This window comes from Labeo rohita, chromosome 2, assembly GCF_022985175.1.
Source record: "Labeo rohita strain BAU-BD-2019 chromosome 2, IGBB_LRoh.1.0, whole genome shotgun sequence".
NCBI classification, from domain to species: Eukaryota; Metazoa; Chordata; class Actinopteri; order Cypriniformes; family Cyprinidae; genus Labeo; species Labeo rohita.
Genome location: NC_066870.1, coordinates 11,682,017 through 11,702,880, shown reverse-complemented (window position 1 = coordinate 11,702,880; position 20,864 = coordinate 11,682,017). Strand labels below are relative to the sequence as shown.

Sequence of the window (20,864 nt, the reverse complement as noted above, 5' to 3'; positions counted from 1 at the left end):
AATCTCAATTTATTAAAGGCCAACGTATCATCATACAAACTGAAAATATATCAATGGCTTGTGTATAAACAGTAGTCATGACGTTTCCAACACATTTCATAATGCTACCATTTTATAATGCTAATGCTAACATGATAGGAAGCCATAATGGCAGAAATAAATAGCCAAAAGACTTGACAAAATAACAAGGGTAACAAGGGTTTATCCACTATTATGAGTGCTAATCATTTGGAGAAATTTCTTCTATTATGACCGCTGGTTCTTCTTAAACAGAGCTAATTTTTACTGGACTAGGTTCAATAAAACTATGGATCTGTAATCTGTCTCTGAAACCTGTCAGTTTTAATGGTAATTTTTTTTTATTAAAAAATGTAAAGAAATTAATGGTTATGGTTATGGTTAAAATAATCACGAGAAGACAAAGCAGTAGTACTAAAGAAGACGTTTTATTTTACATGGAGTGCATTGCCTCATGAGGACAGACATGTTAAGATCACATGACCAGCTGACTTTACTTACTCAACTATAGACCAGTTCAGTGTTTGCAAACAGGGATGATGTTTTTGTTTAGTTTTTTGTGGGCAGAGATTATCTGGTTGCAGAAAATTACGGTTTTCATGTAGTAGTCTATGGAGCAATGGAATTAAAGAATAAAAAGGTAAATTTGAGTTTATATTTCAAAATTCTGACATTATTCTCACAATTCCGAGATTAAATCTCACAATTCTGATGAGAAAAAACAACTCGCTCTTTTTTTCCATTGGCTCTGGCTCACTATTGTTGAGTTAAATCGAGTTATAAAATCTGAACTACGACATATAAACTTGCATTTGCAAGAAAAAAGTCAGAATTGTGAGATAAAATGTTATCACTCTATATCATTATAGTAAAAGATTTAAATATTATGTCATGCTGTAACTTTAGGGCTAATACAATGCATCCCCTACAAACAGCATATGGGAATATTATGTAGACATATTGTTTAAATCAAATTTATGCTTTAAAAGTAGAGTAATCATATCAGATTTCATCCATAGTTTGTCCGTTTAACTTTAAATAGCGTCTTTGACGATAGTATTCTCTAAAAATTTTTGTTCCGATTCTGGCATCAAAAGGCACAAAAATAGTTTTTTTTTCTCTTATTACATGGATTTTACCCATTTCCCTCCACCTGTTAGCAGTGTTTTTCTGCCACCACTATGCACGCACAGTGACGTAACTGTTGCATCTACTCCAAATTGGTCTATTATTGGACTCTTTTGCTTACTGAATAACTGAATTATTTCTACAATGGCATCTGTAACTAAAAACTAGTTACAGTCCAAGACCAATCGCACAATGGCCAACAAAATCTTAAACAAGTAAAACAACAGATTGGACCTTTAAGTGAGATGGGCATTTCACCACAAGAAGTGCTTATATGAAGAAAAGAGAAAGGAACAGTTCTGGGTTTAAAAGCGAGCTCGGATTGTCTCCAGAGGGTCAGTGTCCCACATATTTGGGTCCCAAGCCTGGAACCAGCCTGTGAAGGTTGGGGGCTCTGCTCCCTGCTTTATGGTTGTGATGGGCAGCCCACGACGTCCAGAAGGATCAGAGTCCACATAGTCTTTAGCTACAGACAAAGAACATTCTTAGTTATAGAGTATATAGAATACAAAGTGCTATAGGAGTGACATATTTTTGTAGGTCAACCTGTATGTTAGCACTATCCTGTTTCCCTTAACAATTTTTTTCCATTGGCTTTTGGATTATTGTAGAAAATAAACTCAGCGATTAACAAAAGCGCTGTGATTCTTACACATTTTGCTCATCATGATAATCTTCACAAATGAACACAACCTTTATATATTTTGAAGCCTAAATACAATCACTTGAAGTAAAAAACTAAAGGCTACAGTATATGCATAATTATTAACTATTAAATTGATATTCTGATCATATTTTTTTCCAAGCCCATTTTACCAATTCCAAACCACATCAATCTTAATAACTATTATTAATTTAGTATTTAATCATTTATAAGTGATATATAATTGTCCATAGAGACTGGAATTGAAAAACTTCATATACTGAGATGTGCATAATTATTAGGTAGGTTTTCTTTAACAGATGAAATGAGCCAAGAGATTTAACTAAAAAAATATTAAATGCCCATGAGAAATATTAAAAACTAATGCAACACAGAAATTGCAAAGTTAAGACAAGACCACTGGACAGCAAAATGCTCACTGGATCAGTAGGATCAGGGAAAAAACAGGTGGGGAAGAAAAGACATGTTAACTGCAAAAAAATATGAATTAATGTGAAGAAACAGGTGTGAAACCATCAGAAACCCTTTAGTCTCCAGTGCCACCATTTTCCAGAACTGCAAGCTATTCTGGAGTCTCCAGAAGTGCAAGGTGTCAGATTCTCAGAGACTTAGGTTAGGTAAAGAATCCTAAAAATGACCTGTACTTAATAAGAATGCTGAACTGTTGTGTCACATGCTGAAGTGTTGTGAAATACATAAAGACTGGTTGTATTATGGGCTTTATAGATAGATAATTATTATGCACACCTGAATAAATGAAGTTTTTCACTTCCAGTCTTCATGGACAATTATATATTACTTATAAGTAATTAAATACAACATTAATAGTAGTTATTAAGATTGATTTGGTTTGTAATTGGTAAAATGTGCTTGGAAAAAAATATGATAAGAATATCAACTCGCCTAATAATTATGCAAAAACTGTGACTGAAATGTCACTACCATTAAGCTTTTGAGCACTCTTTTGATCTTAATTTAAAAACTATAACTTGGAAAGTCTGAGAGAATAGTTTGCAAGAATGTGAAAATGATGCTATAAAAGCAGTTTATTGGTTGGTGTGATGAACCTCTCTTATCCCATTAAGCCAATTTTTTAGCAACTGCCTTTTTCAAGACAAGTAAAAGCTTTAAAAATCACGAGTGGGGTATTACTGATGTATTTTATGCCGTAGAATGAAATGGAAAAATATCTTATGCTTGTGTTAACCAAAATCCTGTTAAAAAAGCTAAGTTGTTTTTACATTTTAGGACTCTTTCCTATAGCACCCAATTAACTGGTACTAACTACATGACTGCAATTCTGTATAGACCAATCAGCATCCAGGACAAGAAAATGTTTTATGATAGAGGATCATGTAAGTGGTTCTTCAATTCAATGTTTTATCATGTGAAAACGATTTAGTAAACATTTGATCACTCACCTATTTTTGGTGACTCGGTTTTTTCAACCTCATTGGCTTCAATACCAATCCAAATGAAGATCTAGAAAGAGCAGCAGTTCTTCAGCATTACAGGTCATTAACTAAATGCGTACTAGCTTATACTTAATTTGTTTTCCAATTCAGACTGTATCCGTCCCAGGCCATAAAGGATACAACAAATGGATCCTTCATGGCCCAGGCTATCCTAAGATTCATTGCATGCTCATGACAACAGGAAAATCCTACATTATCCTGTTTTGTTTTCAGAGAGCTGAATATAACTTTTACAAAAATACAATACAAACATTACTGGCCGCTCATCAGCTGCAGCTGTCATAGCAGTCCTCCGTAAGCTAGACTGTCCCATTTAACAATGCTCAGTTTGACCTACACAGACTTCAAAAATATGGCCTTCAAAGTCTATGTCCTTCTGAGGATGCATCACCTGAATTGGGACACAGCTACAGTCTAAACAAGTGGTTCTCAAACTTTTTGACTCCAAGGTCCCTCATCATCTAAGACAAGTTATTTTTGGTACTTCAGCTATACTGACAAAGTTGCTCGTTTTCAAACCTTTTAATACAAACTTTATTAATATAATAAATATAATAGTATTATAATATTGTATTCATATAGTAAAAATCATGCATTTATTAAATATATTTTCATAACTTTTCAAATTTGTATTAATTTCCATGACTTCATAGATCTAAAAATGTATACATTTATTATATTATTTTAAATAATAAATTAATAAATAAGAATGAGGGAACATGTTAGATCTTGGGAAACAAAGTAGTCATCTTGAAGCCCCATTATAGGTTTGCTGCGACCCCCTAATTGAGAACCACTGGTCTGAACTACATTCGTGTGGACTACATACTGTGAATCAACTCACCTGATCCCAGGCATCAAGCAACATAACATCATCGGTAGCCAGGTCTGACTGAGTGAAGTCTCCAGGAACTTCCTCAACCTGAGAAAAAGAACAAGACATTCGATCCATGAAATCACCATATTTACAAACCGCAGGTGTCCTCCAGCCTGCCTGTGTGTTTCTGTGACTCTCACTTACCACTAGCCGGCCTGTCTTATTGGAGCAGCCAAACAGACGTGGTGGTTTGACCATATTTCGTAGAGTTGGAGATGTCTGGTATTCCTTCTTCCCACCCAGAGCTGACCAGAATCCAGCTGAAGAGAGAGCTATTTAAGAAAGGAGTTCATATAATGCATCATAAAGAAAACATGGCAGACTCTCACCTGGTTCTTTACCCTCGGCCACATCAGTGGATTTTCCTCCCAGCACACTTACAACATACTTTGCAGCTACCATTTCTTCCTCGCTGGCACCTGCGCCTTTCCACACAAACACACAATCTGCCGACTTCAGCACAAATACGTCATTGGTGTTTAAGTTGGGTGCAGATGGTTCAACCTATAATGGAAGTTATAGGTGATTCATGAGAAACATTACACTATGTGTATGACAGTATCCAGACTGTGACTGACCTCTACAGCACGTGTGGCTCTAGAAGAGCTCTGACGGATGTGGAAGAGGCGCGTGCTGCCTGTCTTGGTCTGGCCATCCTTGCGGGACGTTCCTCCACTATGGATAATCATAGGTTTGCCCTTGAACAGACTCATCAGATGGGGGGGGTTCTTGACCCTGTGTCACTCGCACCTGAGCAATTTATTGAGATGGACACAATCATTTTAGCATCTTTTTTAATGATGGTGACTACAACTGATAAAATTCACAATAGACAAACTAGGTTAATTTAATAGCTCTTCTGATAAAGGTTGCACCCTGGTAGTAACCATCAAAAATACGGCAAATTTCTTGGACTTTTTGGGTATTATAGGCCTGCCCAACCCAAGTGCAATGCAAAACGTACAACCCAAACCTAAATCTGTACCCCATAAGTTTATCAGTAAATAGCATTTTAACCAAGGCAAAAAGCTTTTTCAAAATGCTGTTTTATTCTACAGATTATTTTCACCTGCACTGGAGCTCCTCCCATGGAGTCATCCAGCTGGACTGTAAGGAAGGCAGAAGCTGCCAGCTCATCTTGAGTGCTCTTCAGCCCTTGCCTGTAACACGCCACATGCAAGCAATATAATGACACTTTGTTCATATGAAACAGATAACATAGATAATATACTATAAAGCACTATAAACATGAGGACTGACCAGGTGTAGATGATATGCTGCTCCCTACTTCCCTGTTTGTAACTGTAGAGGATCAGGTAACAGTCTCCCCCAAAGAACTGACCGTAAGTAGAGGGATCCACTGGGACACGGGCTCCTCCTTCCACACGCCAGATCTGACTCGGACAAACATGAGTGTTAATGTCAGGCTGATTGAAGGACATTCCTAACTTTATTCCCCTTTTGTACGTATAAGCAGGGTCCAACTTTAATATTTAATAACCTCTGAATGCAGGTAAACACTGGATTTGCTACTTGTAAAGAGCTAAAATATAATATATGGTTTAAATCCAGTTGGAAAAATTATATTTGGACCATCACTGATGACCATTTTAGATTCTAATGTAAGCGATTTCCAATCCCATTGTAATTCCATTTGAAAAATATTATTCTTAAGAAAAAAATATTTTATTTATACTGTGTGTATATACACATTAAGGCTGGCAAACACTTTATTTGCTATATTTGGTATAGATTTTGAATTATAGTAGACCTAAATCATGTTTATCAACTTCATATACACTACAGTTCAAAAGTTTGGGGTCTGCAAGATGTCATATGTCACTATGAAAGAATTTTGATGACTAAAATGAAATCTACCTGGATTTTTCCAGAACCATCATCAACCATGTTGTGCTGGGCTGCCATGGCCTTGTTGTTATGGAGGCTGGAGGCATCGAAAGGTATCTGCTCAACATGGGCTATTTTGCCAATGGTGTAGGCCTTGGTGGGACCAGTGGTTTGGTCCTTGTCCTTCCAGTTAGAGAAGAACTGCTTGAACAGGGTAGTCTCGCCCCCTGCAGGAAGCACCTGGATCTACAGCGTCAAGTATTGAAGGTAAATCATTAGAAAATGTGACATTAGTTCTTCATATATACAGATGATTTTCTTTAATTGTCAATATTATGTGTTTCAAATCATAATTTATGTACCTGTGTTCTACTAGAGTAGTTCTTCTCTTTTATGAACTGCTCTGCTGCTTTCATAGCCGCTTTGCGTTCAGATGTATTTGCATTTGGTCCTGTTGGCAAAGGGAAGGCAGAGACATATGCTAAATAAAGTTCTTTCATTTTATGAAAAATATGTGGCACATTTAAACAAAGGGCCCTTAGTGATCTGCGTTGTATGTCAGCGATATGGAAAAAACACAAAGATGGTATCAGTCTGACATATTTATAATATGATATAAGAACCATTATAGGGCAGATTCAATGTCTAAACAGATTTATACTATTAGCTGCTGAATAACATTAATTTAAAGGGATCATCCACCCAAAAATGAAAACTGTGTCATCATTTACGCACCCTCATGCTTTTCCAAATCTGTATGCATTATTTATTTTGTATGTTTATTTTTTAATTTTAATTTAATTTAATTTATTTTTTTTTGTAGAAAAAACAGTAACCAAACAATTTTGGGTCCCACTGACACCAAAAGTATTTTTATGTTATGTAAGTCAGTGGGAGCAGAAACATTCTTTGGTTTAATAACCAACATGTTCCACAAAAGAAAGTCAGTCATACAGGGTTGGAACGACTTGACGGTGGGTAAATAATGACACTATTCAAATTTTTGACTAGACTATCCCTTTAATAAAACGGATGGTCTATATAAGAGCAGGAATGTGTGTTAGAAAAAAAATAGGATCTGTTATAGTTAACAAGTCATGTACAGAGAAACACACCTTTCCAAACAAACACATTCTTATCAACTCCATTGTCCATGATATAGCACTCATCTAGGGAGAGCATCTCCTGTTTGAACGGACTAGTCTGGGCCACAACAGATGTTTTCATGGAGCCAGAGGCGTCTGAAATCTACAATAATGATAAACCACAGGACAGCAATCAGGCATGAATTGTAGATAGATAAATAAATGTGTTGAAAGCTTAATAAATAAAGATAATAAGAAACAATGTTTTGTGTGAATGATGTAGGCAGAATTTTAGGTTTTACAGCTGTCAGCTCTAAATGTACACCAGTCCACATAAATAATTAAAAGTAAATATTCAGAACTGAGCTAAAATGTAAATAGAGATAACAGTCTTTATTACCATATACAATGCTGCCTTCTTCTTGTTGGAGGTTTCCACTTCCTCATCATCAGGAGTTGCTGGGGCGATGCTGGATTTGGGCCCAAGAACCTGCGAGAGGAAATACAGAATTAAAGTCCATATGGGACCAGCAGGGCTTTATTTCTAACACTTATCTGATGCCAAGTGGACCAAAAATAGTGAACCCTGTGCTGAGTGACCTGATAGCAGACTGAATATTTGGCATGCAAAACTCATCTTCTCTCATTAAACGCATAATGGATGCTTTCTCATTAACACTACACACAAGTCAGAGCCAGAACACAAACAAGCAAGCCATTGTGCCAAATTTTACATCAGACCTGGTTGATAGTGTTCATACCCTAATGTGTGGCTATTCAGCATCCATGAAACCTGTGTTTTTCATTTCACAAATACAGGCATATCTTGTGTAGTGTCAGCTTTGATTTAACATTTTGCACTTAACCAGCTAACAAAGAAATAAATTCTAAGTGATTTTGAAGTGGATATCAACCCATATTTTTCAGTACATCACATGGTGGTTGAGCAGAAACGGTTATTGGAAGGATAGATCTTAAATCTTTCACTCACTTTAGTCAGAGCTTCTGGTTCAGCCCCATCCTCCACCATGATCAGCTTGGCCCTGCCGTTCCTTTCATTGTCCCGGATATCAATGGCCAACTGGGAGGCCTTTAGACGTTCAAAACGATTGCACTCACTGCCGCACCACTGATATATGTCCTGATGGAAAATGGGAAAAGTGTCTTTAAAATGACTAAATTGTGCAGCACCATTCAAAAGTTTAGAGTTTATAAGAATTTATTTTGAAAAAAAGGGAGATATTTAGTTTTTAATTCTCTTTTCAAGAATTAGAACGAATGGCTCTGTTTTCCGCATTGCAATGATGTCACAACACGGTCCATTAGAATATTATTAAAATAAATCCCACCGACAGAAAATTCGAATTGTTGGAGGGTGTGTAGGGACAGGGTGGGTGATTAGCCTTACTTTAGCGATGCAGCGCGAAGAACTGCTTCAACGATAAACACAAGCCTTGACTACAGTGGCCGCTTCAATGCAGTAACTCGCCGCAATCTCTACTCCGGTTTCTCTAATAATAAATAGTGCACGGCTCCGGGGGTCAATAAAGGCCTCCTGTAGCAATTTGATGCATTTTTGTAAAAAAAAAAATATCCATATTTAAAACGTAAGAATCACTTCAATCTAGCTTGCGCTAACAGTTGTACACAGAACTTGCTGCTTTGACAAGGGGTGTGACAGTACTGAAACACCGCCTAAGCTGTTCGCCAAACACAGTGGGAGAGCTAACCAATCACAACACACTTTGTTTTTTGGAAGGCTGGCCTTCATTAAACCCGGAACTAATCTAGCCATTTGTGCCAGGTTGGGAGAAATGTATTGTAATAATGTAAATTATGTTAAAAAATAAAGCGTTTTTCGAACCACCAAGCATGAAATCATGTTCTAGTACATCCCCCAAAACAAAATCAAGACTTTGTAAAAGAGCATAACAGGACCCCTTTAAAGAATCTTAAAAACACACACACACAAATATTAAGCAAGTTTTAAACACAGTAATTCTGACTCCCAATTTTTTGAACTGTAGTGTATTAAAAAATAACAGTAAAATATTTTAGTATATCTTAAAACATTCAAATGTGTTCTAATGGCAGCTCTCAGGAAAGTATATAAATAAAACAAAATGTTTTCCAGTCTGGTCAGGTTCTGTTATCTATACCTTTCCTAAGTCTACAATAAAGCAGTCTCCTTTGTTGAAGCTCTTCCAGGACATCTCCACCTCAGTAGCTCTGATGGCCCTCCTCCCCTTGATGTGCAGCAAACGTTTCACATCCACGTCATTGGTCAACACGTGATGGAAACCAGATGCAACCCCACCTTGCTGAGGAGTCAGGAAAGACAGTTCACTCATTCCATTACATAAAATGTTACAGGGATAATTGCCAAAATAAAAAATTAAAAATGAGCAAAGAACTAAATGCAAACTATTCAGCAAAGTGCTTCTTAAAGAGCCATGCAGACTTACTGAGCTAAGCAAACTGCTGAATATAATGGAAAGAATGCGGCATGACTAATGAGTAATGGATGTTTTAGAGCCATAATTGATTCTACCCTGGTGCTTTTACAAAGTAAAGCCAGCAGGAAGACTACTTTTGCATTCTCACTGCAAGTTAATGATGAACTCTGCTTCTGAGAAGGGTCATTTTCATTAAAGCAAAGGTGAGTTTACCTTATACTTGATGCCAGACTTGAAGTAGCCCAGGAAGGTGAGTGACTCGTTGTTTTGGACCTCACGGAACTGAACTGGACCACCCCCGAGAAAGTCATCCAGCTGTGTGGCGAAGATAGCTGCAGCTCCACTTTCATCTTGAGAACACTCATTCCCTGAAAGAGAAGGAAATGGTCACAGGTAAATTAGTGAAAAGGCCTGCTTGTTTGTGCTTTCTTATTAAAATATATGTATATGTAAATATATATATATAAATATATATATATATATATATAAAGCAACTCAAAAATGCAATTCACACATCTAATGATGAGTTAAATGAAGAGCCTAATGAAATACTTGGAAAAGTAATAACCTTAAGTAGTTTGTAATATAATATGTAATATAAAATGTATTATGTAATAAATGTAATATAAAATATAATTTAAAAATATTTTAACATAAATGCTTCACTGCTTTTGTAAGTTTAATGTTTGAAGGCTTTTTTATATTTCTATTTACCTTTATTTCAGAAAATTCTTTGAATTTGAATCTTCATATTTTCATTTTGAAGATTTTTTAAATACTTATAGTTCACAATAACAACCCTGCTATGTCAGCAAGTTCAGTAACTCTCTTACAATATCAATAATTTGCCTCTTTTTTGACAAGTCATGGTTAGTTCAGGTTGTAAAATATCATGTGATGCAGCTCCCCTAGAGGCATATTTATGAATTAATAATTCATGAATACATCATGATACATCACACTTTTTTTTTTTTTATCTTTTTTGAAAATAATGATATGTAAGCAAAATTATATATATACTTTTAAATCTTAATTTCTCAAGAAAAAAACTGTCCTGCAGCTTACAGGAACATTCAAACTGTCAACGTGGCAAATTCAGGTGACCAACTTGAACCAGTGGTGAAATATTCTTGGAGAAATCTTTCATCTCACATAAAATTCCTCAACCAACTGAATTCATGGACCAACTGTTGTATAAAGTGCCTCAGTAAAGTTTTAAATGCATTTGTGTTTAAGTTCATGGCAGATGTCACTGGCAGAAAATATAAAGAGCATTTCTTAGTAAATGCCCATTACATTTCTTAAGAGTTAAACACAGCCTAGCACTCCCTTATGGGAAATGCAGCATTAAACATGAAATGACATGAAACTGAAAAAGACAGACAGGCCACAATCTTTCTCATCTAATAAAGCAAATTAAAAATGTATGTGGTTCACCATGTGCGAAAAAATATGTTCATATTGTACATCCCTAACTTAAATGCTTATATCACCTTTTTTTGTTTTGTTTTGTTTGTTTGTTTGTTTTTTGGAAAACAATGTGTAGACTCTCATGTATTCAGTGTGTAAGGAAAATTATATGGTGTTTACTTTTAAATTGTCATTAAATTGATACATTTCTTAAAAATGTATCACTTTTTTATTTTGAACACATCCTACTTTTACACAAAAACAGCATACAAAAGACAAGGTAGATGCTTCTGTTAGTGAAAAAGCTGTCCTGCAGCTTACAGGAACATTCAAACTGACCTTGCTTGTCAAGCAGCACTAGCAGTGAATCTGTCTTTAGCAAAATAAGAACCAAATAAAAACCCCAAAGAGACCACATGGAGCACATTATGAGATTTTCCACTCTGTGTCCTCAAATAAACCTTTTCTTCCCACACTACAGCTCCATTCAAACGTTTAAGCACTACTATGGTTTGGAGCATTTCTGCGAGCAAAACAAGCAAGTTTAAACCACTGGGTGGAACAAAAACGGCATCTCACTGCTCAGTTTAATCCTGGAATACAGGATGCCACATAAACCTAAGCGGGCTGAGAGTCAACGGTTGACGCATTGCCACAAAAACAAGTGGAGGCACGCTTAAGTCTGTGGAGGTGACTAAACCCTTTAAGTGACTACCCTTCTGAGATATGCCATCAGTACTTGATCAAAAGAACATCTCCTCAAGGGTAGGAGGGGCTGTCTTACATAATTAGCAGAAAATAAGTGGACTTTCAGAATGTTTTATATTTCTGTGAGCTAATAGTGGAAGCTCATGAGAATTACAGTATTCATAAAAAGTAGACAAAATGTCCTCGGATGACCTACTATTTCCAGCAGATTCTGAAGTGCACATCTGATGGAAGATTTACTATCCCATGAGGCCATGGCAAAGGATTTGTGAATGTCAGTAATGCAACACAACTGATGCTGGAAGGTCACATGACAATGACAACATGATGACTATGTACTATGTCTGGATTACTCCAAAAATTCATACTAGATAGAATATACTTTTTAACAGTTCTAAAGAAGCACTTACTTAGAGAGTATGTGATTTGGAACGTAGCCAGTCACTTTTCGTTCCTGAATGAATCAGTGTTTTTGAAGGAATCGGCTGAATGAAGGATTCAACAACTTATAGACAGTGATCTGCTGCGTCTATTGGTGTACATGTACCAGTAAAATTCCTATTATCTTCAAGGTCTATCATCAATAGTGTAGTGATGTACACTATTTTAACGGTGGTGAAATATACTACACTTAAAATTCCCCCGAATGCCACTCAACCAATTGAATTCATTGATCAACTGTTGTATAAAGTACTTCAGTTTATGGCAGATGTCACTGACAGAAAGTATAAAAAGCTTTTATAGGCTCATTACACAGCATACAATGCTCAAGAGCTAAACATAAACTAGCACTCACTTAGAGGAAAAGCAGCTTTTGAAAAAAACAACAACAGTGAAAATTACATGAAACTGAAAAAACAGGCCACATCCTTCCTCATCTAGCAAATTAAAAACATATGTGGTTCACCATGTGTGAAAAGATATGTCCATATTATTTTATATCCCTAGCTAAAATGCTTCTATTCTGTTCAGTCCACTAGGTGTGTCACTTACCCATCCACATATGTATATAGTACGAGGGTGCGTTGGTGGTATACAGCAGAAGGTAGGCATCACCCGTGTAAAAGTTGCCATAAAGATTCTTAGGCACTGGCTTCAGGTCCATGTTCTCAATGCGCCATATCTGCAGACCAGGAGCTTTCCCTGCAGTCTCAAACTCCTTATGGGACACCATAGTGACTGAAGGAAATGCAGAAGATAAAAGGTTTGGATGTCATTTCAGGGATTTACATCATGCTGGGAAAATGAGAAATGTCTAGTGTGCAAGCAATGGAGAAGAGAAATAGGCTTTAGAGAAATAAGAAGTATCTGTTCCTCTGAGAATGCTTTTGGATATTGCATGAGAACTATATGAAGTCTGAATCTTCTGATGTCTGTGATTTTGCAATACAACACATTTACTGACATGCAAATACCCAGATGCAAATGTAATGAACCATACATCACACCTCTGTGCCTGTGTGATGGGAGGTAAAAGACTGAGCTTTCAAAAAGAGGATCTTAGTCATCATAGTGTTGACTACAACACACAGCTGATAAGGATGAGAAACACATGATAAAGGTGACAAACATGTTTTACATGCTACCTCAGAAACTAAACATTTTACAAGGTCTTATGCTTCTCATATAGTAATCAATAAAAGATACATTCTGCATTCTACAGTCAAGGTTAATGCCTCTATGCCATTGCTGCCTACAACTAACACATATGGGTTTTCATTTGTTGCTTTTCTCCATCTGAAATATTATACATATAGGACATGGCTTTGAAGCACAGAAACCACAAAACCCATGCAAATGTATATGTTTAAATATATTTCCTGCAGCAGATGTAAATGGCTCTTTGAGTAACTTTAATAGACATGTCATTATATTAATAGCTTGACCTGTTTCAGTCAAATTAACGGCCAAAGAGGTTCTGCTGCTGTAATGTAATGCAGTGGATTTATATACGATTTATTACAGTTTTACGGTTTTTGAAAGAAGTCTCTTATGCTCACCAGGACTCCATTTAACTGATCAAAATAGTTAAAAAGTAATGTTGTGAAATATCATAATACTCTGTAATTTAGTGATGTGATGGCAAAGCTGCATTTTCATCATTACTCCAGTCTCCAGTATCACGTGATCCTTCAGAAATAATTTTAATATGCTGATTTGGTGGTTAAGAAATGTTGCATTTACATAAAAAATATATATATATATTTACACATTTAAATAAAAGCATTTATTTGGAAAAGAAATGTTTTGTTACATTAGATGCGTGGGTGTGTGTCTGTGCACACAATGTATAACGTATATAAAGTTTGTATAGCAGTAAAAAGCCAATATTGTTCCTATAGCTAAAAACGATCGAAGCGAATTCACAGCTACATCTACATAAGTGTAGCAATGACATGCATTTTAGATTTTATATAACCACAAATCCTGCAAAGGTTTTTTTTTTTTTTTTTTTTTTTTTTTTTTTTAATGTCCGTTCTTCTTTGCTGTACTTTACTATACTCAAAGTCTTTCGTTTTTACGAGCAGAAATAAATTATTGCACTACTACGGACAGCAAAGTACTAGTTGGACTTTGTCTTATGAAGGTGGAAACGTGGTGTTAAACCGCGTTGACTTCTGAATAACAAACATTTAGCAAAATCCGCGTAGGCAGAATAACACAGTACATACTACCATATATTGCTACTTGAGGACAGTGAAAACATTCCATTCATTTAGTCTTTATTATGCAGCCAGTGAATTTTAAGAGCGATATGATGTAAAAATTAAAAAATTAAAAAATTTGAAAACAACTTACGAGAATGTGGCAGATGCAGAAAGCTGTCAGTGCACAAGAAAAAGCGATGTGTTGCTTGATAAAGTGTAGTCTTTCTTTACCGAATCTGCGATTTAAAAGGAGGGAGTGTCTGTAAAACAGGGGCGTGTATGAACACACGGTAATCTTTTAGTACAGTTGTGTCTCAAAGCCTGATGTCAGCGGACTACCTAACATTTTATTGTAACATTATTTAACAATGCCATTTACTAAAACAGCTTTCCAGGGTTTTTTTTCCCCATTTGCAACGAACCTAAATACAATATGTACAGTATTCTATACAATATGAACCGTTTTATGTCAGCCAAAAGTTTCTCAGTATATTCAATAAGGTAACAACATTCATGTTTGTCATGAACTTCTGTATATATAAACTGTTCTAATACATTTTTAAAACAAAACTCAAACTTTCAAATAAAAGCCCTTGCTTAAGGCTGTTACTGGCTAATTTAATGAAACTCAAGCTCTACAAATAACACAAGGGTGTTACAAGTATATGATGTAGCAACAGGAAAGCAATGACCATACAATACCAGAGAAACTGTAATGCCAAACACTGTTGGTTTACTCAAATATTGTTGGCAAACACATTTTGAGCTTCTGATACAGGATGCACTGCATAAGAAAATGTCTCTTAGGCAAGGCCCTTGCAAAATGGCAGACAAAAATCTTACAATGTAAAATAAGAATCAGATGCTGCTTTTGTGGGTTGCTCACCACTAAAGAGGCTTGAAACTTGAAACATCTCCCCCACTAACATGTGCTTGCAATTAACCCACAGACATGAAAGGCTATTTAAAATGGCATCGGATGTATTGAATATAAACTCTCAGAGAGGAGCTAAAAATGACATTACAGATGGACATTATTGTATTTTATACATTTTAAAACTGTTTTGTGATTTTCTCTTCTATTTCAACTCAAAGACATTAGCAGGCTCATATTTCTTACTTCCTAAAGTAAACAACCACAAGCAAACTGACCGTTGGAGGTTGAGCCATAATGTGAAAGCTTCACTGTTAACCACATAAAAAGCAACATCACTCAGTAATATTTACCAGATTATAATCATGATTATAAACTGACTGCAAGCAGAGCTGATGGAGAGCTTATGTTAAAACTGAACTGTCAAGTTTAATAATCAACGGACAGATGGCAAGCCAAAAAGCTCTCTGAACGGCAATGGATTTCCGGGATTAAACTCCTCTGCAGTGTGATCATGCTGGAATAACTGCGACTCCTCGGCCTATGAAAACAACAGCTGTGGACATCTGCAAAAAAACGATGGGTGACAAAAGCATGCATTTAGGATGAAGGGGCTGTGGCAATGTCAATAGTCAAACAAAGAGAGGGAATCACCAGAGACCTTTACTGTCTCATGGAAACTGTTGCCATGGCTGCCATTGGGGACCTCTCCATTGTATAGGTCAAGTTAACGAGAAAAAGGCTGCAGAGATATTGTCACAAAAAACAAGGCTATGGATTTGAAACACTGGTATTTATCTGTCTGCCGTTCTTGCAAGCACATCAGAGTGTCAGGTTGTGGCCTAGTGGTTATTACAAATGCTCCAGCAAGAAGACCCTGTGCTCACGTGGGAAATGTGGGTTTGAGTCTGCAAAAACTCTGTTGCGATTGTTATACATAATGTAAGGTCTGTTAGAAAAAAGAAGTCTACAAGATGATAAAGCATTTGCAGCACAACTTTGTTTGGAAAGTGAACTTTACTACATCCGTTTTCTGATATACTGTAGATATGTCTAATCATTTAGTGCTCACATACTCCTATGAAGAAGTAGACTTTAGAATGCTTTTTAAAAAAGTATAACAGAAATAATATACTTAAGTGCAAACTAAATTTAATGTATTCCAACACTTAACTGCATGTAACTGCAATTAAACGAAAATGTATTACACCTTAAATTTATATCAAATGCAATTAGCTGAACTTCAGAGAACTTTTTTGACCCACTACTTAAATGTAAGCATTTATGGTAAACTAAAATATACTTTAATGCCATTTCTGTTTACACTTGTTTGGGATGTATTTAAATATATCTGTAATCACACATTTATAAAGTTGCAGTTCAGAACATTTAAATATATTATCTTTAAACACAATATTCAATAACACTCTACAATTAAACTATAATCAATTACTTTACATATGCTTTAGTATGTATCCAATCCATCATTTCAATATTATCATTAACAAAGAGATGGTTGAAAAGGCAGAGCATTTCAGATACCTTGATGTTACACTGGACAATCTTCTAATCTTCAATTAGCATAGTCTAGGAAATCTACAAGTGCTGTCAACAGATACTTAGACACTTGTCTGTTCAGTATTGTTGAGCCATTGCTTATGGTGCCATTCGTCTCTTTCATATGCTTACAGTTACGAATAGGAACAAAGATAACTCATTCAGATAGTGAAATTACTGGCATTCCTACTCCAAAATTTTCAGACTGCATCACTTCATTTGTGATTTGCAAACCCCTTTTAATCCTAAATGATCCAGACAATCCACTCCATCAGCATTTTATCCCCTTTCCTTCTGGCCACAGGTATCGATTACCTATGTTCAGAAAGGCCAACTATAGTAAGAGTTTTGTTTCTACAGCTATACAAGCTTTTAATACATCGGAAATTAGCCATTTTATGCCATCTTATGCTCTTGCATTTGTTGTGTGATCCTTTTTTTTTTAGTGTTTTGTAACGTGTTTTGCTTATTGTGTTATGCACCCACTATGGAAACACATTTCCTTCCTAAAGACAAATGAATGATCAATCTGATCATCTTATGTTAGTCAGCACATCAAAATAAGTGCATTTCATTAAAGCAAGTCTTAAAAGTGAACATTTAGGTGGCCTTTTATTTCTTTAACATTAAATTATCTGCATGTACGGTTAAAAATTATTTGAAGTTTCGTGCAGTTACTTTTGCGCACACAGAGTGCACACAATTAAAATGAACATGACAGTCGTGTGCCAGAAAACCAAATGTTCCTGCTTTGAGAGGACTGAAACGGTACATGGTTTCTGCCCTAAACACCACAGAACTCTCAAAGCCACACGCAACAAGATCAATGTTTGATGCAGACAGAAGCACCAACTCTGTGCTTCATGTCTTTTAAATCCACCTCATACAGGCATATACAATGCATGTTTTAAACAATCTTATTTCCATTTGTTTGGTAAATTTGTTAAAGAAATGAACTAATGTATGAGGGGCTTCCAGATGACAGAGCTCTCTTTATTTGTGCACATAGCGTGAGCGCACTGCTCACACAAAACTTTGACCACATCCTCTTCATTGCAAGCCAAAGCCTCTTGTATGCATGCAAATGCCTCCTTCAACATAATGAGAGAAAACAGAAGAAGTGATAATTTGCTAGTGTTCCCTTTTATGCTTTTTACAATGCTTTTGCATATGCGTAATATGTGGAACATTTTCTGGGAAGCCCTGGTTTCAATATTGCAAATCTTTATTTTTATTTGATCTAGTTCTATCAGCACAATGGCAATAAAGTGCTTGACATCCTCCTAAAATGATGGCAAATTACATACCTACACAAAAAAAGAAGACACAACAGACCTGCCAGCCTGCATCTGAGCAGCAACTACACCACCTCCAGCAAACACAATGTTGTATCATTAAACAACGGGCCTGTTTAAACACGTATGAGTGCACACGTATGTAAATACAAAAATGTTCCTGCATAGATACACACACAGTTAGTATCAAAAGGCTGCGTGTTGTGATACATATTAACTTGGTTCATTTAAACTATGACACACTTCCTATTAAAGTGCTATATAGAGTACTGTGGTCTAAGGCTGAAACAAGGTGATTCAGAAAAGGTTTAGCATGACAGTTTAACATGACAGCAAAGAGAAATTTCTGAATATCTAAAGATTTATTATGAATTAACCAGTCAGTCATTCACATTAGAAATTTTATAAATTAGCATCATAAAATGTAAAACAAAAAAAAAAAAAAAAATACATCTCTAAATACAAAAACACCACCAAAAGGACATTCCAAATACAGTTGGGACAAACTTGATCATGCTACCAGACAAGCTCAAACACCTCTAGCTTATCCAAACTGATTGATAACTGAATTGAGGTTAATGTAACATTTGGGATTCATATAAAAATAATCTAGTAGCTCAGGGCAAAATAAATGAATCAGCAGGTTTTGGACGTCTATGCAGTTATTTTGCAAAGGCTTCAGGAATATTAATAGTTGATCCGCTCTCCTGTGAGGATAGACACAGTACAGCTGCCACCACATTATGATTCTGTAGGAAAAGTAAAAGATTTAGATTTTCATTAAAAATTTCATTAAAATAAAAATAGAGGTTGTTAATGCAAAATCTGCCACAGTGACACTATAGGCTGTTGCCATGTAATTGGTAAAGTGTTTTGAGTGTTTTTAGTTTGCTGCTATGCTGTTGCTGTATGCTGTTTTATTGTGGCTAATGGGTGGCTTTCAGGCCCAAATTAAAAGAGCAAAATGAATGAAAATTCACTCAAAATGTACTCATCCCCATGTTGTTCTAAGTCTTTTATGCTAAAATTGGCTGCAATTATTCTGAAATATTTTTTTTTTAATATATAAACTTAATAGAACTATTTAATATAAGCATGTATAATGTATCTTTCCTGAATTAAAGAAGAAAAAAAAACATGATCTCATACTTTTGAACAGTAGTGTATTTTACAGAATGTTTCAATTGTTCAACTGTGACCTCACTGACTTTCATTCTATGGAAAAAATCTTTTAAAAACATTTTTTGTACTCCGAAAAAGACAGAAATGATGACAATTTTTATTTTAAGGTAAACTACGCTTTTAAGTATGAGCGATAAGAAGTTAATGAACATTTAAAAATCCACTCCACTGTGTACACTAGACATGACAGAAGTGCTTATATGTAGCTGTGTTACTTGCCTGTTTTATGGGTGCTGGTGTCACAGAGAGATTGTTGCTCTTGAAGGGCCAAAGTCTGGTTAACAAACCTCAGCATACCTGACAGAGAGTCTAGATCTGGTTCCTCTGGTTGCCCTTGGTCCAGCATGTATGTGAGTGGATTAAAGGACATGTCTGTAGTGGAGGTGGCCTCATGGGTGCTAAGACCCTGCCAGGTCTGGTCTGGGGAGGGGGGGCAGCATTATTGAAGTCTGTACACTGGCTTTAAAACTGTCTGAAAGCTCTAGAGAGGTGTCAGAGAAGGTGTTCTTCCAGGAGGAGATGCTGGAACGTGCTGAAGTGTTTTTGTGAGAGGGGGGCGGGAAGCCATGAAGAATAGAGTCTTTGAGAGGAGGAGAGAGAGGTGGGGGAGTGCTGGGTTTATGACGAAGTGTGATGTTGTGTAGTTCTGTGGCCCTTTCGAAGCTGGAGAGCTTGGCTTGAAGACGGGTGAGCTCGGACTCCTAAGAAAACACAGTATAAGGAATGAGGGAAAAACCTCACAAAAAAGTTACTGAAAATCATACATTAGCTCTGTTCCAAAACCTTGTGAGATGCCTACTGAGACTGTTTATTTTTGTATCTTTTTAACAAGGGTATACAGTACATTAGGCTTTTAAGGCAAGGTTTATAAAGGCAAGATTTATTCAAAGACATTGATTACTGTTTGCTTTACAGTACGCAGTCCGTTTTTGTCAATGTGTTAGAAAAACAGTTGAGGTAAAAAATTTACATAGAGCATGCAGAATCTGCAAAATGTTAATTATTTTACTAATGCATGTTATTTTTTTTTTATTTTGAACTGACCTGAATAAGATATTTCAAATAAAAGATGTTTACATAAAGTCCACAAGAGAAAATAATAGTTGAATTTATAAAAAAAAGGACCCCGTTCAAAAGTTTACATACACTTTATACTTAATACTGTGTTGTTACTTGAATGATGCACAGCTGTTTTTTGTTTTTTTGTTTAGTGATAGTTGTTCATGAGTCCCTTGTTTGTCCTGAACATTAAACTGCCTGCTGTTCTTCAAAAAAATCATTCAAGTCCCACAAATGATTTGTTTTTTCAGCCTTTTTGTGTATTTAAACCCTTTCCAACAATGACTGTATGATTTTGAGATCCATCTTTTCACAATGAGGACAACTGAGGGACTCACATGCAACTATTACAGAAGGTTCAAACACTCACTGATGTTCCAGAAGAAAACACAATGCATTAAGAGACGGGGATTTGAATTTGATGATCAGGGTATATTTAACTTATTTTGTCTTCTAGGAAACATGTTTCTTCTGTAGCTTCTGAAGGGCTGTATTAAATGAAGAAAATATGATATTTAGGTAAAATAACAAAAATATACACATCTTCATTCTGTTCAAAAGATTACACCCCTGACTCTTA

The 20,864-nt window shown here is 35.9% G+C and overlaps 2 protein-coding genes across 2 annotated transcripts in view; both read right to left on the bottom strand.

Moving 5' to 3' along the window:
- Positions 1–427: 427 nt before the first annotated feature.
- On the bottom strand, positions 428–14,627 carry scinlb (scinderin like b). Its single transcript, XM_051127680.1, is given in 18 exon segments — positions 428–1,612; positions 3,232–3,292; positions 4,130–4,207; positions 4,307–4,422; positions 4,492–4,666; positions 4,741–4,887; positions 4,889–4,912; positions 5,232–5,322; positions 5,423–5,556; positions 6,041–6,256; positions 6,373–6,461; positions 7,126–7,258; positions 7,496–7,585; positions 8,087–8,236; positions 9,255–9,416; positions 9,765–9,919; positions 12,663–12,848; positions 14,469–14,627. Coding segments are annotated over 17 exon segments (2,163 nt in total). The 5' UTR covers positions 12,844–12,848; positions 14,469–14,627; the 3' UTR covers positions 428–1,451.
- Positions 14,628–18,383: 3,756 nt separating this feature from the next.
- ccdc18 (coiled-coil domain containing 18) overlaps positions 18,384–20,864 on the bottom strand; it is a 32,726-nt gene continuing 30,245 nt past the window's right edge. The window contains 3 exon segments of the mRNA XM_051127669.1: positions 18,384–18,792; positions 19,445–19,661; positions 19,663–19,926. Coding sequence (XP_050983626.1) covers positions 18,785–18,792; positions 19,445–19,661; positions 19,663–19,926 — 489 coding nt within the window. The 3' untranslated portion in view covers positions 18,384–18,784.